Source organism: Topomyia yanbarensis, chromosome 1 (genome assembly GCF_030247195.1).
Source record: "Topomyia yanbarensis strain Yona2022 chromosome 1, ASM3024719v1, whole genome shotgun sequence".
Classification (NCBI taxonomy): Eukaryota; Metazoa; Arthropoda; class Insecta; order Diptera; family Culicidae; genus Topomyia; species Topomyia yanbarensis.
Genome location: NC_080670.1, coordinates 120,420,927 through 120,445,146, shown reverse-complemented (window position 1 = coordinate 120,445,146; position 24,220 = coordinate 120,420,927). Strand labels below are relative to the sequence as shown.

The window sequence follows — 24,220 nt, the reverse complement described above, 5'->3', positions numbered from 1 at the left end:
AATGGTTAACAAAAAAATGGTAAAAAAAATCTGTTGAACACATTGCACAAAATGTAATTCTCGCAACCACATCAAATTTTTTTAACTGATTCTCTAATAGTGCCCACCCTGCTTGCGAAATGCAAGATAATAAATGAAAGGTGGAACTATTTTTACAGTTGTAAAATTTGAAGAACGGAATAGAAAAATTGTCGATGTCGAATACTACGACTTCGCATGAAATAATGATTGCAATTGACAAATTTGAAGGATGCAGAGTAACGACTGTATTTCAATGACCCATAATAATTATTTATTGTTCTATATTTGAGAAATTAAGCAACGATAAAACAGTTTTTGTTTTGTTTGAGGAAATCAATTCTTTTTGTCGTTTCATTGTTTTTTGTTTCAATTTAATCTTCTTTACCGTCGCTCCCGCAGATACCAGGTATTCTAACAGGAGGTGTTATTAATGGCATTACTGCGCAGAAATATCACTTTTAGTTATCGTGTAAGGACACCTTTCAAGGTAGACACATCCTAGTTAAGCTCAGCCGGAAATGAACCGAAATCCTGGCTGGTTCCGTATTCCTGCTACAGTGACACATCCGATTCTAGTTAGAATCGGTTGTGCCACTGGATCCCGTGTACGAACTGGAACAAGCCAGATTTATAGTTCAATTCCGGCTAAACTTTGCTGGGATTACTCCATTTTACAGTCTGGCGTTTAATTTTACTTCTTGTAAGTACAAAATCGCCACGATGATAAGGCATATTCGATTCCATGGCACTACATTTTCTTTCAACGTAAGATTTGCTTATATCTTGAATGCAAAGTATGCTCGATGTGCTGGAATCATACAGATCTGCACTCTTTTTTTACAATGGAGAAGACCTTTACGTCCTAGCCCAGTACACGTGCTATTGGTAGGGTCCAATCTACCACACGGGGTGCACTGGGGGCGTGTCGGGCTCGAATGGTGACGCTGCCATTAATACCGACTAAACTCCATTGGGCTCCGCCATCGTTCCTCCCAGGAACTACCTCTCGGTATTACTTCTGGGGGGATGGCTGTACTTAATGTACTCATTCACTCTCACTCACGCGTTCATACGTCCTGTATGAGGCTTACTTGGGTGCTCTCTCTATCGCACCTTGATTCACTCTCAAACACTCCCACATGAGGCTGACTTTTGTGCTCACCTTTTTCGTTCCTTGCGAGGCTGACTTGTGTGCTCACCTCACTCATTCCTTGCTAGGCTTACTTTTGTGCTCGCCCCACCCATACCATGCGAGGCTGACTTGGGTGCTCACCCTATCACCTGATTCACTCTCAATCGTGCCACTCTATTGTACCTCTGTCACTCCCCCTGGCATCTCGTGTGGGACATTTTTCTTAGGCCCCACTTCTGACATACCATGCGAGGCTGACTTGTGTGCTCACCTTTTTCATTCCTTGCTAGGCTTACTTTTGTGCTAGCCTCTACCATACCATGTGAGGCTGACTTTTGTGCTCACCCTTAACATGCCGTGCGAGACTGACTTGGATGCTCACCCTTTCACTCCTCTGCCTCGCCATGAGGCATCGATAGCTAAGTCCCAACATACTACGCTACGACCCTCCCGTCTTGGCATGAGGCAGTCCACTCCTATACACTCACTCTCCTGTCTTGCTTCGGGGTGGCTGGGTTTACCCCTTACGCGGTTGCCATTCGATGTGCCAAACCTGCCTCGGCATGAACAGACCATTCACTCCCTTTTTTGCGCTTGGCCTTTTTCGCTCCAGCTAACCAATCACTAGTTAGCCGTGCCCGTCGTCTGTTGCTCGATTCGACAGATTATCTGTAGCCTACTGGCAATCTGGATGGTAGCAGCCGAGACTGTGTTCCACTTCTCCACCGCTTGACACATCCGCTGAATAAGGGTATCAGGGGTTGTGTCCCAGCCACAGACGTCAAGCATTGCTCTTCTTTCGACGTCGAACCGATGACATACAAACAGTATGTGTTCGGCAGTTTCGTCTACACCTGGGCAGTCCGGGCAGACTGGGACCTCCGCGTGCCCGAACCTGTGGAGGTACTGTCGGAAACAGCCATGGCCTGACAGGAATTGTGTCAGGTGGAAGTGAACTTCCCCATGGGGTCTTCCCACCCAGCTCGATATACTAGGTATCAGCCGGTGGGACCACCTACCTTTCGAGGAGTTGTCCCACTCACGCTGCCATCTGGCGACCGAGGTCACCCTGGTGCGCTCGCGGGCTCCCCTATTTCCACGTAGCTCGAAGCACTCCTCATCTTCCCAAATAACCAGCCCGACTGGCATCATGCTCGCTATCACGCAGGATGCATCGTGTGATACCGTGCGGTAGGCAGATATCACTCTGAGGCACATCACGCGGTAGGTGTTCTCCAGTTTCTGTAGGTAACTGGTTACCCTCAGTGCTCTTGACCATGACGGGCCGCCGTACCTGAGGATAGATACGGCAACGCCTGCCAGTAACCTACGTCTACTGGCGCACACACCTTTGAGCTGTTGGACATCATTCTCGATAGATCCGCAACAGCAGTCGACGCTCTCTTGCATTTATAGTCGACATGGCTGTCGAAGGTCAGCTTGTCGTCTATAATGACTCCGAGAGACTTCAGACTTCGCTGTGAAGTGATCGCGACTTCTCCCACATGGATAACTGCATGTTATGCCGACTTGCGGTTGTTGACGATAACTACCTCCGTCTTATGATGAGCGAGCTCCAGGCCTCTCGCGCTCATCCATTCCTCCACCGTGCTGATCGCGTGTTCTGCGGTTAGTTCTACCTCAGGAATTGACTTCCCGTAGACCTCCAAGGTTACGTCGATCTTGACCCCAGGAGGGAACTTCAGTCTCAGAACCCCGTCATACATGAGGTTCCATAGCACCGGGCCTAGGATCGAGCCCTGCGGGACTCCAGCGGTAATCGGAACCCTTTTCTGACCGGCATCGGTCTCGTATAGCAGTACGTGGTTTTGGAAGTAACTTTCCAGGCTCCGGTACAGACCCACCGGTAGGCTAAGCCGGTGTAACGAGAGCGCGATGGCATCCCAGCTTGCGCTGTTGAATGCGTTCTTCACGTCAAGTGTCACTAACGCACGGTATCGGATACCTTGCCTTTTCCGTTGGATCTCTATCTCGGCAGTATTTATCACTGAGTTGAGAGCGTCCACTGTGGACTTACCCTTCCGAAAGCCAAACTGGTTGCTTGACAGACCGTCCGTACCTTCCGCGTACGGGGTTAGCCTGTTGAGGATGATCCTCTCAAGCAGGTTTGCCAGTCGTGTCGATCAGACAGATTGGTCTGTACGCCGATGGGTCGCCTGGCGGCTTCCCGGGCTTCGGCAACAGCACCAATTTCTGCCTTTTCCATCTATCGGGGAAACGGCACTCGTCAAGGCATCTCTGCATAGCTAGCCTGAACATGTTCGGGTTCGCTATGATCGCTGCCTTGAGAGCGTTGTTTGGAACTCCATCCGGCCCTGGAGCTTTGTTCATTGCTAGGGATTTAGCCACTGCGAGTAGTTCTTCATTCGTCACTGGAGCCACCATTTCGGCCGTGTCCGCACTGTCTCGTAGTGCAGGTGGCCAGGGGCTTGTGGCTCGAGACGGGAAGAGTACTTCGATAATCGTTGGGGAAAATGTACATTTGCATATAAAATATTTAAAATAATCCATAAAGAATTGTAAAACGATCCATAAAAATGTTGTCTATGTTCCATGCAACAAAACTGAAAATCCATAAAACAGTGTGAATGATCCATAAAAAAGGGTGATTTGATCCATAGATTATGTAAAATTGAACCATAAAATGGTCGCAAAAGAGCACTAAAATAGTAATAAAATAGCAATCAAAATCAACCAATGCCCCATAAAAATATTGGAAATGTTCCATAAAATGATACATTTTGCGCCATAAATTAACTGACATTGATACATAGAATATTAACAATGTACATTAAAACACGACGATGTGTTCCATAATATCGACAAAAATGTTCCACGGTATTACAAAATGGAGCAATAAAATATTAGAAAAAGTTCCATAAACTTGATGAAAATATTTGCTAAATAATTTTTCTTGGTCCATAGAAGATGTACAAATGAACATTAGAAATGATTCATATATCGAACGTTAAATTATGGTTCATGGATATTTACAAAACGATCCATAAGAAAAGAAAATGTAAAACGATCTATTAATATGTGCTTATGAACTAGAAAAAATAAATTTAATGAATTCATGCGAAATTTTATGGTAAACTGAAAAAATAAGTTGTGCTTAAAAGGCACCACCTCATCACGAAAATTGAAAATAAAGCGAAAAATATCTGGCAACATTCTATTGTTGCAACACTTGTGTCGCATTGCATGCTATACGTTGAGCGACTAATTTACCTATTTTCTGAATACGGAGCGCCATTGGAATGTTATTCATTCCCGTTTTACGACCAACACTAAGATTCAACAAACTGCATGTTTCACACAGTTTTACATCATGCATATCATGTTATTCGTCAATTGTTTCGATGTAACATATGAGCACAGGCTATGTTTGAATTTTGAACGTCCACTAACATAACTAGAATGTGTTAATCGAATCGAGTTGGGCGTGTTTCTTGTTTGCGATTGATGAAACACATGATAAGGTTCAGATAATTTGATAATTAGCGTATCTGATGGTAACCAAATTTTCGAAATCGATCTTCATAATTTTAACTTTCACTTTTGCTAAAGCAATTATGATGCCATTGAAAATCAATTCGTATATTTCATATAACACAGAACATTTCGTTATTTTCAATTCAAAATAGAAATTTACTGGAATATTCCGCAATGTATACGATACGATACCATATTCATATTTATATGAGCAAACAGTTTCAAGAACATTGTTGATAGTTTTTAATTCAACGATTGCATTATTCCCACAAAATTTTATATATTTGTTGTTTTCAATTCTTATTCTTACATATTCTTACACCAGAATCATTGTTCTTGCGGACAGAGTCCGAAAAATTCGCGAAAGCGCCAAAATAGCTGAAACACGGCAATCGAACAACTAATTCTAGGAACATCTGCAGAATTTTTTTTAGTGGCAACTGTCTTGGTCTTTTATAGTTCTATAACAAAATTAGAAGTCTGCAATCTCAGGCGATGATTTCTGTCATTCCAGAAACGTTGGAGCGAGCGAACGTATTCCAACTGCCAACCGGTTTGAAACTCTTGTGATAAGCGTTGTATATAACTATAATGAGATATTTATCTAATTTGACGCTCCAGTATGCTCATTTTCAAAACTGTCTTGAGCGTTATTCTGGTGACAAAATGGACAGGTGTCAATGGCTGCGGTTCATGAGCATCAATGCAGGTTAGTGTCATTAGCCAAAACTTCATCTTAGCTGAAACCTGGTTGAGAAAGGACAATTCTTCGAATGTGAAGTTTTGATCGCCTGCGTTTTTCCCTAGATGTTGATACACTCTTTTGATTGCGGAACCCCAGAGTCAATCGTGTTATGGTTACTGAATTGGTATCAAGTTTCATTTTATACTCTTATCTGTCATGAAGTTGAGGTTCTGTTTGATGTGGTATGCGGAGTTTTCTGAAGCGGTGGAGTTCGTGGAGGCAAATCTAACACCGATGCGATATCTGAGAATATCTTGGCTGGAAGTCCGTTGCAACTGGAGAACCTAGTGGAAGATGCCAATATTGCGGCTGAGATCTTTCTTCCAGATAAACTGTTTTTTTTTGATAAACGGACGAATAGGGTCGTGTACCGATTGCACACCACCACACCTCGTGCTCTGTGCCCTCTGCTCACCGGACCAGAATAATCATCGGTAACTAGAAACGACGGATGTGACTGGACGCGACCTCCTACAATCCAACCCCGCTTCGAAATACTGCTAGCAGTTTGCAATAATGATGCATGATATGATCACGAAGCAGTACGTAAAAGGTTAGAATAGACCTTTCTCGTCAAAAAATTTTATATGCTGAACAGCTTCCGTTTTCATCGCTGTATCGATTCTGAATACTGTCACGTTAATTTGGTGTCTCTAACTATTGAAAAAATCAAAAATTCTTCGAACTGCCCATTTTACTCTGTATTCCCCTGACCTATTTTACCTCGATTCTCCATACTTTTACACCATTTGGATGAACTTCGTGTGGGGAATATGAAATAAAGTTACGGCGGGTAGCTTATAACAAAGTTCCAGTAGCCTACAGCTCGCCGGCATCTATTTTAATCTGGCTATTCGCCGTTTTGTTTACTGGGTATGAACTCCAAGAGTTCATTCCAATTTGTCAAAAACATTGTTTTGACGTAGATGAACCCCAAAACAGTGTTGCAGAATATACCGATTCATCGATATCTAAACCGATTTTTAATTTCAATACCAATAAAGTTACTAAAATACCGATTTCTTTTTTCTTACCAAAAAATAACGATTTTCATATAATACGATCAATTAATATTACGTATGGGCCTTTTTAGAAAATGTCCTCACATTTCCACATCAAATCATTCGGAAATTGATTCAGCAATCTGCCAGGTTACTATCAAAATTTCAAATGAAGCTCAACAACCGATTCTGAAATCGATTGAGCTCGGTAGGTTTGATTACATAACATTAGAATGATCTATTATTTAAAACCAATTATTTGCTGGTAACTTTTGGTTAGCATACATCTTCACACCGATAAATACCTATTTTTATTTAGAACTATACCGATATTAGATTTGTTCCAGTACCAGTAGAAAGTGGAAGTACTTCGGAGCAAACAGAGAGAAAATCGTTCCTATGCTCTCTTCTCTTTTTTCTTCTTCCGTTAGCAAGCTGGAGTAAAAAGTAAGCATTTTTTGCTTCTGTTGCTCCGGAGCAACTTCTGTGTACTAGAACAAACTTATACAAAACCATCTGACAACGCTGCTCTAAATTGGTAAATGCTCTTCAAACATCGATGACATCTTTTTTTTGTTTTTTTTCCTGTTTTCTCCTAAGAGAAGAGAAGACAATCGCGTAGCCAATTTGATCCAGTCCTAACCTCAATATTAAACCAGCTTCTGATTGGTCGTTTTGCTAATCATGAGCGTTTATTATATTTACCAACGGGATGGAAATCAGTGCTGCTGAATCTATTCTGGCTACTTTTCATACACATCAACATTTCATGCAAATTGAAAAAAGTCATGAATGACGATATAGTTACGTATACTGACACGAATAAAAATTAAATTTTTAAATGCAGCTTATGCATTGTAAATTGTTGGTTGAGGTGCGATTTTCGAGGTACAATTATTTTCAGCAATTGCGAAAAGCATACAAAAGGAATCTGGCAACGATGAACGTTTGTTGTCTTTAGATTTACTGCAGGGCCCAGTCGGGAAAATTAAGAAGAGCAAGAAGCCTGTTGTCGTCTCTTCTCTTAGGTTTTCTCTACCTATCTGTTACACCGAGATAAAATAACTAATGAATTCCATAAGAATCACTTATGATTCGGCGCCACAAGTATCCCATAAGAAAATCATAAGTTTGACTTATGACTCAGGAAAAAATGGCCATCGAGTCACTTAGAATTTTCATAAGTCAAGAAAATGAAATTTTTAAGCCGTCTTTATACCTTTCATGCGATTGTGCCTTAATAAATCATCATGCTTGAGTATAAATTTAATATATGAGATGTTATGAAATGCATAGATATATCATATAGCTCTAGTTCGAGCAAATATTAACTCAGCATCATATTCATCATTTTATAACATATATTTTTTATTTAAACGAATTAATTTGCCTGAATAAGGAGCACTTGTCTTTAGTTATTTTTAAAAAGCTGCAAATGAATAGAAAAGAAGTCTTGATAGTTTGAGAAAATTCAATACATTTCTTATGAAAGTAATGTAAAATAACGAAGAATATTTACTTACATTTCATTTCCTCAAATTTGAAAAAAAAAAAAAATTCGAATTTAAAACATTCACTTCCAAAAATGTTTCCTATTTCCATTGATTTCATATGGTAAAATTATGACATTTGCACAATAATACGATTATGAGCATCTTTACATACGTCTATAAATTCCATGGGGCAAACTTATGAAATGCATAAGCGTTCAATGAAATCAAAATTGTGTAGCTTCATAAGTTGCGACTGATGGAATTCTTAAGTAGATTTGCGTCAGTGCATGTATTTCATCCTGCCAAAGAATCCAAAAACATCAGCTGTCTCCCGTTTCCCGAGAGGTCGCCGACAAGTTTTGCTTTCAAACTGAAGAAAAAACTACAGTTTAACTTCACTAGGCACAATCATCAGAATGAGATGCAGGAAAATATTTTCATTTTACCGTTCAGTACGAGAAACATTTTACAAATGATAATCGTGTATGTACAAAAGGTACATATTTGTGCGGATCTGCGAATCCGGTTTTTGTGGAATAAAGGTTCCCCCACACTGACGCGATTATGTAGCAGCGACTGCGAAAATTTCGCTTAGCGATTTCGTCGCGCTTCCTGCGACAGTGCGATTCGCATGTGTGCCCACACCGGCGCGAATTTCGCATTACAAGCGACACAAAGTGACATTTGCAAACTATAGTAGCTAGATGGGACAACCTCAATTTTAATCTCATGGTAAACGACGTATGTTGTCCTAAAATTTCAAAAAATATTTTTCGATTGTTTTATCAGCCATTCAGTGAGAATAGTTCTCGACAAACATATGATTACGGCCTAAAAGCCAACTGTCAAAATCCACTTTGAATGGAAATTCCGGACAAACCGTTACACGCCAATCACAGATGTTGATAATAAACGAAAGAGAAAAGTTTTCTCTTTCATAAACTGTTGTGAACTGTGTTCGACTAGTAACGGTTTGTCTGGAATTTCCATTCAAAGTGGATTTTGACAGCTGGCTTTTAGGCCGTAATCATATGTTTGTCGAGAGTTTATCTGTCCGCGTGTCTTTATATTTAAAACATCGTCTTTGGGTCGTTTGTTCGACACAGTAATAGCGTTTTTGCTTGAACCTGAAACTGAGTCGGGTTCTAACCCCAACCGCTGTCAGTTCATACATTTTGACCAACCAAAACACATAACATAACACAAACAAACACATAAAAACCACATAAGAAAATAAGCAAGAAGAGAGGATAGTAAATCAGTTGACTATAATATTGCATTATTCAATAAGCTGTTTTGAACTATAGTGTACCAAGAAGCGCAGCGCTAGTTCAGCAACAGAGAAATATACCTCAGAAGAATCAACTTTCACCGCTGAACAGGTTCGTGTTCTTGTCCGCGAATGTGACATCGGAGGTCGTAAACTACTGTTTGATTCCAGTGCGGTCGAGAAAATTTCCGGCGAATACAATGCAGCAACAACGTCCACTTGCAGTACCGCAATACAAAGCCACAAAGCGATCCAACAGCGTGGGAAATTTTATCATCGCAAAATTTTATATCAGCACAACAGCTAAACCAAAAGTGATACCACGTCGATGGCCGAAATGATTTTTGGTTCTGCACCGATAGTATTCCAGGACAGCAGTTTGAAGGTACATTAATTGAAAACTCGAAAAGCCATTAAGTATGCTTACGTGTTTCCTATGCCGGCACAGCATGCAACCAACAGTAGCAGCAACAGCAGTAAAAAAGTATCCACTTTCACCTACTTGGGCGCTGAACTGCCAAGTATCGGTCAGAGTGGACTATACAACGGCCGACATACGTCGGAAAGTGATCTTAGCTCCATAGATACAACGTCGCTACGGTCGTTTACTGTTACTTCGTCCACTTCGACGTACAACCACAGACAAAGGCCACCACTGCCAATCGAGTTTGCGCATTTGGAGCATCTGGCAGATCTGAGACTTTCAACCAACAGTGACCTTGACTCAGGGTATGGTGGAACGGATCCTTGGGCGTTTTCATCAAGTCAACCACGCCATCGCACTGAAACAGTCTAGCATCAATTTCTAATGATTTCGAGTGTTTTCGAAGACTTAGTTTAGATACCAGTATTGATATTCCGCAGCTTCTGAATTGCACAAGTTTAGACGACTCAGACGAAGTCAGAATGGCAGCTTTCATCGAGGTGTATTGAAAAATCTTTCCATCTCATTCGAAAACCGACTCACTCTAGCCGATCACGTGGGGCATGATGACGAGCTCAATACGACCGGTTCGGTGAACATTAGCAATCAAGTGACAGCGAGCGATGGTTGCGCCGGTGGTAAAAATCGACGGTATAGTGAAACCATAGTACTTACTAGACAAAAAGCGTTTAGCGGGGAAGTTCTTTCCACTGCAACCAAATATCACGGGAGACCTTTTCACAAAAAGGCACGTCTAGGAATTGTGCTGTGCGTTCAACTAAACGATGACATGCCGCAGGGAATTGAAGCATTTAGCTCGGAACACATGAGTATATTTGAATCAATGCTGTGTCGTTTAAGAATAACTGCCGAAAACGCAAGCTACAGGTAGCCGCAGTTACTCCAGGTAGGCTTGATAGAAACCCTCCACTTACCTGTTCAACCAGATGCTATTGCTGGCCGACATTAAGGATACAAATTTTTTCATCAGCACACTACTAACGGCGATATAAAAGTACCACCTGGGCTGGGTGAGTACCATTGCTCCTGTGAGTGGTTCCGCTGACGAAGCAGATACATATTGTGCTACAATATAGCGATAGAAGGAGAAGCGGTGCAAACTAACCACCAATCACCCGTACATCGTACTGTGGGTCCAATTGAGCGATTTGTACGGAACCGTCGGACAGCCGGTGAAACTGTCGAGAACAATGATCTGCGGAGGCCCCCTTGGAGCAATACAATGGATAAAATTCTAAATGAGCTATCTTACTTCGTAAGATGTAGCAAGATCAAGCGGGCTGTCCTCGTAGAGGCTTTCGACGAGTATAAAGCTGAGCAGGCATTCGCTGCGCAAAGGATTATAAATAATTATTTGCTCCTTATGTTAATTGTTAACTTTAATCAAAACTGCTTTTCCTTGACCTGATGTACAGTGTAAACTAACAGATTTTCGTTCGCAATAAAACTACAAAATTACGAAAAATACAGATTATAGCAACAGTGTCATAAGGTTTGGAGGAAATAACTGTGAAGAAAATAGAGGATTACACAAATCCCCCAGATTCTTGCGATCCGGATCTGCGATGGTTCGTTCGGCAACCACGACCAAAGACTAAACTTCGATGGCTGGTAATGAATAAGTCCTGCTGAGAGCGAACTGGTCGGAGTTACGCAGACCGGACTAAGTGACAATATATTGATTTAGAGAAAAACAAGTTTAAAGTTTGAATTGCAGCATACTTTATATTGTAATTGGAAATTAATTTTTGCCATCATTCTTGTTTATTGCTGCAAATCTGGCAAAAGTTGAATGTAGCAGAAAAAATTCTTTATCCAGTGCTATCATTATCACAATTTTTTGATTTTTTGCGACTTAGTCCAGTCTGACTTAACACCGACCAACTGTCCAAGCTAATGGAGAAAACGGTTATGAATGATATTCCAAACGTTCTGCTTTTTCGTGATTCACGGTTCGTACAGTAGGAGCTTAGACTAAGACTAAGAGCATGGACACCTAGATGGAACTCTATGCAAACTAAAAGCGATTCCTGGAGATGATCTATCACATAAAGAAAGAAGTTGCAGGTTCACAGATTAGAATAATTTTGACGCAACCTGATGAGACAGGACAAGAAGCTATAGAACTGGACGTTAATGACTTGGAATGATATGGAATATGTTCGACTGTCACGATCGATCACAGGTACCAACATAGAAGAGGGCGAACGCAGTCAAAGAATACTTGGGGTCTTGGGCGGATTAAATAAGAATTTACAATGGAGCAGATGAAGTACGTTGATGGCTTTCGAGGTGACCAGGAAGTATCGAGGCCACTCAGCCGATGGCGCACCGGAAGAGAAAAAACGAAATCCGGTGTATTCGAGTAGGCAGCAATGCCGTGGAAAGCATTATAATGTCCCTCAGGGCAGATATTGTGCCGAAGACGGTGGAAAATTTTTGAGCATTGTGCGCTGGGGAGCAAGGTTGTGACTATAAAGGGTCTACGTTTCATAGGATTATTCCGGAGTTTGCAAGTTTTTTTTGTTCTGGTAGTGCATCAAAAAAATGCCAATTTTCCGTTTTAGATGTGCCAAGGTGGGGATTTTGCTGCAAACAATGGAATGGGTGGAAAATCTATATTCGGAAAAAAGTTTGTCGATGAAAGTTTTAATTTAAAACACTTTGGGTTTGGAGTACTGTCGATGGCTAATTCCGGTCCTAATATGAATGGTTCCCAGTTGTTTATATGTGTCCGGAAAAGTAATTGAGATGCCACATATATCACTCCGAGCGTCAATTTTAACGGTATATTTTTAGAACCGATTGACTGGATAGTAAACACGTTGTGTTCGGAAATGTTATCCGTGGAGCAAATATAGTTCTTAAAATGGAAAGATGTGGCTCGAAATTTCACGGTGCGTTCTCCAAATTGCAATCTTCTTAACAATCTTTTTTTCAAAAGTTTTTAACAAATCTCATACATTCAGTGCACTTTTGTACAAGTAAATTCCATCGTGAATACAACCGGTGGGTAGCGTTCGCAGCACCCTTTTTGGCAAGAACCGGTACTACGGTACTGAAGCCCTCAGTACCGGTAAAGAACCGGTACTCGAATATTTTTTTAAAAAATTCGAAAAAAGCTTCAAACTGAAATTGAATGCTCAAACTGATGATCTTATTCTCAGATGATTGATTTGTGCTGATCAAAAAAACATGTTTATTGTTTTTAATTGCTTCGGAATGGCAAGACTCATTTCACAGAGGATGTTTTTCGTAAAGGGCACCTTCTTTTATTTCGAAATCTAGACCACTTTGAAATCAATTACTGCTAAGTGGTGCGACTTTCGTCGTCTTGAACAGATGGTAAATGTATGAAACCCTATTAACAACAGTAAATCAAAGCGAGAATCGCAGTAAATCCGAGCAGGTCAATCGCATTTCCTTTCTTGCTTTTCTGAAAATTGGTTTCGACCTTTATGTCTTTGCCTACTATTCTCTAATGCATATCAAGGCTCCTTGCTTTCCTGTAAACTATGGAGTTTTGCTGAATTTTCCGATCACCAATAATCGCCCCATTTGAAGCGGTTCACCAAGTCTAAAACTGTTAGCTACTAAATCGCTGTTCGTTCTTTTATAGATAAAGGTTTAAGAGTAAATCAAATACAGCAGACATGACTTAGACCATAGTCTTATTACGCGCCACCCAGTCAATAATGGAAACCAATCAGAATGTCGCTAATAAAACTAACTTCTAGAATTATTATGATGACCTCATTCCCACACAAAGGTGTCATCTCAACGATTTATCTAGAAGGCAAATTAATATAATTAAACGTTATCTGGCAGACCGATATTTGTCATAAAAAATTGTATAGTACCGAAAATACCGGTACTGGCTTTTGTTCAGTACCGGTATTACGGTACCAAAAATGGGTCGGTATTCCAGGGATTTTCGGTACCGGTATTACCGGTACCACAACCCTAGTGGGAGCTTCATGAGATCGATTGAATAGCGGTCTCCAGTAGGCTGATTTGTTCACATCTAGCTGTGTCAGGAACACCCGGTTCTCTTTTGGAATATTTCCCTAGACGTTGTCCTGATTGACAAAGTAGTAAATTCTACATAAAGGACAGTACGTATCGGAGCTGGAGTATTTTTTACCGCTGGTTGTAGATCCACAAAGTAGAAATCGTTGTTCTCTCGTATAATGACAAAAGTACTATCACCTGTTAGGAGACTGTGTCCTAAGATAAGATACACATAGTGCTCCAAAAAAATGTAAAAACAAGGTAATAAAACATTTAAATCCTTCGGCGAAGCGCACATCATATTCATGATTTCCTAAAAAACTTGGTTGCATAAATATTGTCTATCTTTGGAACCGATTAAAAATTACTCGGTTAGTGGACCGAATTCCGCCAATTTGTGAACATGCATCCATGTTGTAGTGAAACATATCGCCTATATATCATTAGCTCCACGTTTTCATCGATCACAAAGGGAACATTGATCGGACCAAGCAGCCTTGTAACGCAGACCCTTTCGCCACTGAGCAACGTTGCTAGCGGTAGCATCCCCTCCTAGGAAACTCACTGCGGTACGCCTCTCCTCACAGATAAATACGCGCCATAGTCTGCTGCAACTCCACACACTCCAGTCCGTTGGTGCCGAACTTGGGAGTCTCCACATTTGGTTCCAGGATTATAAACAAGGAGATGTAAGTTAACTCTCGCATATGCGGCAGATTAGATCCGGTTTGCATAGAGGTGTATTCAGATGATTCGTCGTGGCTGCGCGTATATCCGACCAGAAGCAGTGGGGTTTTGATTTCGAATGTTCCCTCAATCTAGGCGGACAGATACATGTACTCTTGAGAAATTGAGCAGCTATCAGTGTGAGTATATTTTGATTTGATGTGCACTTGCTCTATTGGGTTATACCGTTAACCAACATACAGAACTTGCTCGACGAGAGGTTGCTATTTCTCCGTCCAGCTGAAGAAACATGATTATCATCTGATTGCATGGGAATTCCGATCGATTCCGTACCCAAGATTTCATCGATTTATCTTTATTTTGTCGGTAACTTCAATCTCCCGCTCGATTTGCGGTATGAACTTTATATTCTTATATTTCAGATTGTTATGGAGTCTTTGGCATAACATGTTCAACCGTTCATTGGCGTTAATTTCTTCCCTCAAACAAAATGCTAAAAGATCTTCCTTGAACAAGAAATGATCGTCCTTTTCTGGAAGGCCTTCTTTCTCATCATCCGAATTATTACCGACGTATCGTTTTTCTAATGCTTTCACTAATTCTTCTACGTTCGAATCGTTGGGATTAAGAGCCTGTTTGTCGAACTATTTTTCGATCAGCTCTTTGGAAAGATGAGTCCGCTTTGGAATATTTTTTCTTCTCGAAAGACTTGAAGCACTGGATTATAGTAAATAGCTCTAACCACCCTAATTTCAATTCAATTTTACCGCTCCAGTATTCATTTGATTTACCTGGCTTTCATACGGTATGTAATCTTCTTTTTCAAATAGTTTTGTTGGACTTGGTAGCGCCCATCAGTTTGGTTTTGAAATTTAGGCAATTTTTTTCGTATAACTATTTTCATTTTTTCCGGAATTCTGGTCAACTTGACCGAAAAAGGGATATCAAAGTCAACCAACAATCTACTTTGAAAGTATTATTATTTAAGTAAAGTTGAGATGCGCCAAATGACAATAGTTGATTAGTCTGCGCCATCTTGAATATCTGGCGAACACCCAGCGACTGCGACACAATCCTCGCACGCAGCGATTGTTAAAAAAACGCTGCAATTTCGCAACAGCCGACGCGAAAAGTTCGCGTCAGTATGGGAGCGCACATCTGTCGCCATGAGCAGAGTTGCTAGCGACAAGTCGCTTCGCGAAATTTTCGCAGTCGCTGCGACAAAATCGCGTCAGTGTGGGGGAACCTTAATTCAACCAAGGGCTATGATGTAGCAGCGTTGGAGAGTAAGTCCAATAATATGGCTTCATCCCACCCCGGCAGCAGATGAGCGCTGGCGAATGTTCTCAGCCACCTGGAGGAAGAAATGTTACCAGACATCGCCGATCTGGTGTCTGGACTTTTTTTGATAATTTCATAGAGATTGGGTGTGCAGATGGGCGGTTGGAATTCTGGGAGGGAACGACTGGTAACTTTAAGGTAAATTGTATGGAGTCACTTGTTTTTTATTACAACTATTGACGGACGTTTCATTGCAGGGTATATATGAAGCCGAAAACATCCACAACAATGGGGTAACTAACATAAAGCTCGCCGGTGACAAAGTGATAGCCGCACGGTTGAGTGGACGAATCGATTCTCTGAGACTAGAAACGTACACGCAAGGTTGTCAGATCGATTGGGGTTTACGTCTGCATATGGGCGAAGTAAGTCCTATGTTTCAAGCAATTTTTTAAGCTCACGCAGGGCGCAGAACAGACAGATTTTATTTGTTATTTTAAAATACTGTATATTCTAAGTCATTTAATTTTCAGTCTGCAATAAGTATACCATCAAGTGCCTTAATTCTTATTCTTTTTTAGCCCATGTACGCACCGGTTCGGCAGGAAGCATTAGTTTATTTCAGCAATCCGTCCATAGCGTTGCCAGCTCAACATAACGCATCCGAGGAGGAGCTTCGATGTATTCTGGAGTTTCACCAGCAGGGTTACCGGTGACATGTTTGAAAGTGGCGGGCGGTACAGTCATGACTGGCAGCCAGGGCCACACTGTTAAAGTGTTCCGACTCGATAGCCACCTAAACGGCCATTTCGGTGATGTCACATGTATTTTCATAGACCAGTGGCAGGCCGAGATGGGCGCATCTGGTCGCCAGGATGGTGTGCTATGTGTGTGGGGCTTAAACTAGAACATGGTTACGAGAGTGTTCAGCAGGCCGTTGGTAAGGGAGTGGATAATTTGTATAGTGTCGATTGTTGATAACAGGGCCATTTAATGGCGCCGCAATTAAATATAGAAAATTACTAAATACATTTTGATAATAAACAAGACTTCTATTTACATTGCTTTCAATCAGATAATTTATGTTCGAACTTGCTTTTCCTCTTCTATTTTCCCCCGTGGATGCTTTCGGTCACGGTAGAATCCTTAATTCCTTTTCGTCTGCTACCATTACTTGACCTTTCGTGCAGCTTCTTGTGTCCCATCAAATGCCTACGTTCAACGAATCTTTTTCCACACTCTTCACAGCCATGGAGTCGTTCGCCAACATGCCTGGGTCAAATGTGCTCTTCGAAGAAACTCCTGCCCGCAGAGGTCACATTTGTACGGGCGTTCGTTTGTATGGATTTGCATGTGCCGAGTCATGTGAGAATATTTTTTAAACCCGCCACCACAGACTTCACATCTGTATTCTCGATCTTTGCTGTGCATAAGTTTGTGCTGCGTAAGTTCTTTAGATTCAAGAAACTTTCTACCACAGATGTCGCAACTAAATATTTGATCCGCAAGATTCATATCGATGTAAACACGCTGGTGACGTTTCAAACTGCTGCTTTCAACGTAGCCTTTGCCACAGGTATCACACTTATACGGACGCTCGCCAGTATGCATGCGCATGTGGCGAGTGAGTTCAACACTAGTTATGAATTCTTTGCCACAAATATCGCACTTGTGCGATCTCTCACCTGCATGGATAAGTCTGTGTCGCGTGAGACTACTGTTTTCGGTAAACTTCCTACTGCAGATATCGCAAATGTAAGCCTGATCTTTATGGGTAAGCCGGTGCTGATCCAATTGCTCAGAAGCGAAAAATTCTCTGCCACATATCCGACAACGGTGCCGTCGTTCGCCTGTATGTATCCGTTTGTGCCGGCTTAGATTTATACCCTTGGTGTATGCTTTACCGCAAATATCACAGGAGTACGGTCGCGTGCCGGCATGTACGCGCTTGTGAACTGCCAGCTGTCTCTTCTTGGGGAATGATTGGTCACACATTCCGCACTCATAGGTTGTTGTTTGCAGTACGGTGGCATGTGTGAAATTGTCACCTGGACTTGTTGACTGTGTTGTCTGTCTAAAAAGCATTCTTATATATTAAAATCTCCGAAAAACGGGTTATGATCTCAAAAAATCTAACTTATTTTCGAAGCATATTAATTTAATGAAGCGGAATAAGCATATCATAACAACTTACCGTTCACCTATCTCCACCTTACCGTCCTATCACATGTATTTTCATAGACCTGTAGCAGGCCGAGATGGGCGCATCTAGTTGCCATTGCCAGGATGGTGTGCTATGTGTGTGTGGGACACATTTAGGTTCACTAGTCGTATGGGACGACAATACTGGAGATGTAGCTCGGGAAGTCAGGCTTGACTGTTCCAATTCACAACTAAGTCCGAAGATTATGCTACCTACCAGTGGTTCGGTAATTTGTGCCTACGGAAATCAAATGTGAATCGTTCGTTTCCCACTTGTGGCGGCGGAAAAGTGGTTCGGTCCGGGGAATCGTAATGAGCCAGCTAAAGAAAACAAATGTACAGCAGCAGCCTCTGAACGAAGCCATTGCTAGCACGAGTCTTTGATTTGGAAGGATCAGGGCCGCCGAGAGGGGGGGGGGACCGGGGTGTTTCCCCCCGGGCCCAGAGTTTTGAAGGGGTCCCGGATTTTTAACAGAAACCAAAATTTTGACAAATACTTTTTCGACAAAACTTTATTTGAGAATACAATTAAAAATTCAATATCTTGTGTATGAGGTAACTAGAATAGCGAAAATTCTACTAACATTTTAATAGTTTTGTTTTGAATTTTATATGTCATGGAGCATGAAGAGAAGATCTCTCAGTTCACAATCCTTCAGCTGCCAATGATTCTAAGATGCATACGTTCAACTAAATTGCTAAATTGTGTTTGATTGAGTTCGAAGAGAAAATTGAACTCTGCTACCAAACTAAATCAACTAGTTAGCAAGATTAGCTAACTAATGTAGCAAGTTAAATTCGCATACAAAATCTTTTCGTTTTGGAGGAGTGAGCGTGAGATTTTGAACGTCGCTTCCTGAACGTAACGATTTTATTTTTATTTTTAAACTATTTTCTAGAAATCAGTTACAACATTCTTGTAAAATATTTGTGTTGGTGTGCTAACACACCAACACAAATAAAAGAACAATCCATGTTTTTATAGGATTATGAATGTTTTCGAAACCAGCATAGCGTAAATCCAACCAAAACCCTTATTTGAAATTTGATCCATGTTTCTCGTTTTTGTTCCATTTTTTTATTCCTACATGGATTTGTATTGTATTTGTATTTCTACAATTGTACGATTCTGCCTTTTTTATCTTTTTGCATAATTTTATTTTATCCATTTTTTACGTTCCTTTCTTTAGCTTTTTTTTCTATTGGTAACACTTATTTTATTTTATAGTTTTTTCTCTGTTATTTAATATTATTCGCATTTTTTTGAGAAAATTCTGCTTTCTTAATTTTTTTCTTATTGTTTCATATTTATATACCTTGCTTTTTTATTTGTTTCTTTTGTCATTCCATCTAATTTTTAGAATTTGTCTATTTGCTTCATTTATTCTTGTCATAGCGTTTTCCTATTTCCTTTTTTATTTTCATATTGTTTGCATTTCCAAAAGCAATTTTACTTATTCAAATTCATTCCAATTTGTCTTATTATTTATTTTTTTACCTTTCTCCTATTTTTTCCTCATTTTCTAGTTTTTAGCTTTCCGTTTATCGTAGTTTTATTTTTTCCCATTGTTCATTTAATATAATTTTATTTATTTTTTATACGTTTTTTCTTAAGATTTAATTCGTTATTGTTATTTCTTCATGTTATCCATTTAACCTATTTTGAAAGTACTTTTTCAGTTGAGGAAAATACGTTAACATTGATATTTTTTTATTTTCCTAAAAAACATTTGATTTATCTTTTCTTAACACTATGCGCACTTTTTCTTAATTTTACATTTAGTTAGTTGTTTGAATTTATTTCAAATTTCATTTCTAGTGCTTTTTCTATTCTTTAAATAGTATCCATTTTATTCATTTTTTCGTGTTAATATCTTCATTTTTGTGTTTCTATAGTATACCATGTTGGCTTTTTCCTATTATTTTTTGTTTTCCATTTTGTCTGTTTGCTCCGTTTTTGTTCAATACTTCCAATTTTCTTTACTTTTTCGTCTTTTCATCATTTAAATTTTCCAGCTTTCCAAATTTTTCTGGTTCGTTCATTTTTTTAAATTTCTTTATGGTTATTTTATTCTTGTCTTTTATATATACTCCTCTAGTTTTATGCATTCTCAACGTTTTATTTATTTTTTTCTATTGCTTTAAATATGTCTTGTTTTTAATGTGAAATAAATTTTATTATTCTTGATTTATCGAGTTTTTCAGTTTTATGCATTTTTTGTATTAATGTTTGTATTCTTTTTAGTAGTTTTTTTTTCATTTTCATTGATTCTAAAAAAATTTCCTACTTCTCTATCGATTTTTCATTATTTTCACCATTTGTTCAATAACGTTCGACTTTTTTAATCTTCGCAATATGTTTTTCTAGTTTCCTGTTTTCCTTTATCAATTTTTTATCGGTTTTGTTTTGGTTTTTCTCGATCCCAAAGTATAAAAAAACTCTACGTTTTTTCCTTCATTGGCACTACCAAGAACTAGAGCAAAAAATGGTACATGAATATAAAATTTCAGTGTACTATACATAATATCAGTGAACTCCAATGGATTTCAAACATTGACTTTTTTGCACTCAGGCAATACACAGTGGTGGGGCCCGTACGTTGGACCCCCCGGGCCCGTATTTTCTCTCTGCGGCCCTGGGAAGGATAGTTGCTGAGGACCATTCTCACAATAGTATAAAAGTTCTAAGTTCTAATCTCAAAAACAGACAACAATAAAATGTATTTCTTTCAGTGTTGATAATATCCATTACATGATCAAATGCGCTGATGGGTTAGGCTTTGGATTCGGCTATATTCCATCGTCATTGAAGCTAGATCATAGAATCATGTTAATTTGACAGACTGCAAGTGTTATTAGTAGCACAAACAGCTAGCAGGCCAGCGAGTATTGTTCTTTCTTCTTGGAACCAACCTGGTGATATTGATGTCAATGCTAAATTCGCTGTTACAGCTGTATGATCGCTATACTGTCCCATTTGTTATGGGATTCGCTATTAATATGGGACCGTTATGCTTAGAGCACCAGATTCTAAAAGCGACCAATTTTGGCCAATCACTGGAGACAAAATCTCTCGTAACAATTAATAATAAATTAAATTATTGCTGAGTAATTTTTGTTGTACATGAATAAAACATATCTATTTTCTCGTTACCTATGGCTAAATAACCATTAGAAAGGTTATGAGTTTATGTTGTCGCATTTTATAATCAATTATACTACTTTCAATCGATCGATTTTCAAGATACGACTCGCACTTTAACCACCCCTTCACCGCGCCATCAAAATATAAATAAGTCATACTCCTAATGAACTAATATTTATTAAAACATTTACTAAATAAAAACATAGACCTGATAGACCATGGTTTGCAAAAAAAAAACACCGAAGCACAGTGAGTTGGTGTTAAAACTCTATCTTTGATCCTAGTGCTGCAGGATTTTGCCAACATTTATACTATTTTTATTAAAAAAAAGTATCACGTGTACACTATGTATATGGACTTCTAAATTTGGTAATTGTTACGAATCACACTCGGCCTGGCCTTGGGTACAAGATAATAACTGCTTGATCTCTCACGAGCATGGTCCTGCCGGAGTGTTTGCCTTGCCCGATACCGGGGCAGCCTGTCCTAGCGAGGCTGCCTCTTGTGAATCGGAACCGCTGAACATTCCGATGAGGGTATGTCCAACGGTATTACCGACGGAGCCGATCGCTACACTACCAGCAGTAGCTGCGATTTGAGCAATTAATCCAAATGCCTGGTGGGGAGCTACCATTGGTGCAGCGACAGCCGAGTGTAACGCAGGCTGGACCATCGGCTAGCTCGATTCCGGCGAGGTGGAGCGGCTGCAATTGGTGCGGACCTATGAAGCGATGTATATAATTTCAAGGACATTTGCAACGCACTTACCAGAGATCATCAAAATGTTTCGTGGCTAACTTTCTAATTCAGTAAAAAAAAACAAAAGTTAAATTGATCGCAACAAATAAAATCGCTTTCTTCAACGAATCGTGGACAAGAAAAATCCAAATGCCAAATTTAACGGAACATTGCCTAATGACGTCAAATAAAAATGAAAGACTAGCGAGCTTGTTAATACAAGATATTCGCATTTAAAAGCGAACCAAATCAAGTTTCTCATACTGTAGTCGAGTACAAAAAAGTCTATGTAAACAAGCTCTGCGAACTGTCAAAAAAGTGAGGTTAAACATTTTCATCCAATGTTCATACAGCGAGAGGTTCATTTTAGTTTGTTTACATTGCTAATGAATTCACCACTTCATTTACCGCGTTGCCAAGAACTTAAGTGAAAATATTCAAAGCAGTGCTGCCCAAACGCACATTCTAAGTCCCACCATTCTTGCTGAGGTGAAAAAAATATTCAACATTCTTGCATATTTAAAATTTTAAAAAATCATTAAAAAATCATGATAGCTCCTAAAAATCTCATTTTTACGGAAATGTTCTTATAAATGTGTAATCTTTCGATTAAAAATAAGAAAAACAGGTGTTAGGTCGGACGAGAAAGGTCTATTGAGTGACGCTGTAGTAATAGAGGATGCTTTGTGTCGTAGTGTAGATCAGATTCCTCAATCTTCCCGCCAACCTAAGAAGTCCCCTTCCGTCCAAGAATTAGGTTGGAACAATTTACTTCGACGTTTAACATCTTTGTCTTGCTGCAATTACTGCAGTTCATCCTGATGTATAGCTAATGAACGCACAAAATTCTATGGCTGTTACTGTTAGTGTTGACAGCAGAAGCGTAGCACGTGGATTGGAAGTAATTTCTGGAGAATGTTTTGTCGTACTTGCCATCAGGCCGTTTAGATTCTCTGCTAAATTGAGCCATTCTGCTTCGAACTCTACTCGGATATTTCCCAGCGGTAAATTTCAACCAGCCGTTTTAGAGAGCCATTCAGCTCCAAGCTCTGTCGCAATCTACTCAAATATTCCCCGTTGGTGAATCCACCCTACTCTGATTGAGGGTTCCCCGGTGGCGGAGTTTCTCACGATATCTATGTCTGTTTCGAGAGCTCCCAGCTTTATGACGATGTACTCAGGCTAGTCCCCGGGGGTGGATCTAGCAAATACCTTGGTGGCCGATAGGGTGCACTTATTCAAACAATCAGCTCTGGTCACTAGTTTGCTAGTATATGAGGGACTTTTCTACTGATTGTATTCCACATCTTTGCTTCTTTGCGCATATCTTGTAAGTCATTCTCTGCACAAAGAGCCAGAAACTCGTCTCGCACTTCCTCGATGCTGGTACACGGGCTCCGGTGATTCCTCCGCACTCTCTTACTCCGGGCAGCAGAGTGAAGGCGCGTGACCGAACCCATGCAGATATTTGCTAAAGCAGCCGTGACTTGCTAGAGACGGCGTTAAATAAATGTGCATCTCTGCCTGCTTTCTGTACCCCTACAATATTAAACTCTAGATTTTTGGCTCAAATGGCACGTTTCCCGTATGTAGTCGGGGATTCATGGCTTGCCGTGTCTTCTCATCATTTCCTGAGTGGAAGGAAAATAGAAGGAGGAGGGAGGAGAGGGAATTGGAAGTAAATAAGCCTAAAGGTCTTTACCACATTGGATAAGTAACTTTAGTATGTTACTATGTTTTTATTGCCGCAAGACTCTACTGTATCGATTTTCTTGGCTATTTTCGGCAAATTTAAAACTAAGAGAAACCAAAGCAATGAAAAATGAAAGACGGATAGGTATTCTAGAGCGAATTAGTTATAAACTTAGAACAGAAAACTAGCAGTAGGCAGGTTCATATGGAAATAATCGAAAGGAAATGTGAAGAATCCTTTGCCTTCTGCTAAGTAGGAGCTGTGCGTTGCACCCAAGACTACAGCATGGCCATTAATACAACATAACTCATCATCAAGTTTTACCACCGACGCCGGCGGTTTGAGGTTTTTCGAACTCACTGGGCGCGGTTGTTCTAGAAACGCCTTTGTTTGGTGACACGTTTGTAGATTTCTCCCATAATTGCGAGGCTCGAAAGAAGCTCAGGGCCATATTTTTCGCTTATCCAACTTGTCGAAATTGGCAAGGATGGCTCAGGACCAACGAACTCAATAACCGCATCTGCCTTGGCGAATACGTCGGGCGATTCATTTCCAGTAATATCGGAATGTCCGGGCACTCAAGGTAGATAGTGTTGCCAATACTTAGTTCTTCGATTATGGTTCGGCACGCGATCCCTTGCTTGGACCGTGATTTGTCTAAGCTAAGGCCTTGATTGCAGCTTGACTATCGGAGCAGAAGCATATAATTTCTCCGGATAATTTCTTTTGAAGGGACGATTGTACCCCGCACATAATCGCAAGTTTTTCTGCTCGGAATACAATAGAGCCGCAACAGCAGTCGACGCTCTCTTGCATTTATAGTCGACATGGCTGCCGAAG

At 40.2% G+C, this 24,220-nt stretch overlaps 1 protein-coding gene and 2 pseudogenes across 1 annotated transcript; 2 read left to right on the top strand and 1 right to left on the bottom strand.

Annotated features, from left to right (window-relative positions):
• Positions 1–5,335: 5,335 nt before the first annotated feature.
• LOC131675859 (folliculin-interacting protein 2-like) lies at positions 5,336–11,245 on the top strand (annotated as a pseudogene).
• A 1,022-nt stretch (positions 11,246–12,267) lies between these two features.
• Positions 12,268–15,288, bottom strand: LOC131675858 (coiled-coil and C2 domain-containing protein 2A-like; annotated as a pseudogene).
• A 359-nt stretch (positions 15,289–15,647) lies between these two features.
• LOC131675857 (uncharacterized) lies at positions 15,648–16,318 on the top strand. The gene is made up of 3 exons (XM_058954994.1): positions 15,648–15,800; positions 15,860–16,027; positions 16,184–16,318. Exons 1-3 carry the CDS (start codon positions 15,648–15,650, stop codon positions 16,316–16,318), a joined length of 456 nt encoding a protein of 151 aa, XP_058810977.1.
• The last annotated feature ends 7,902 nt before the right edge of the window (positions 16,319–24,220 follow it).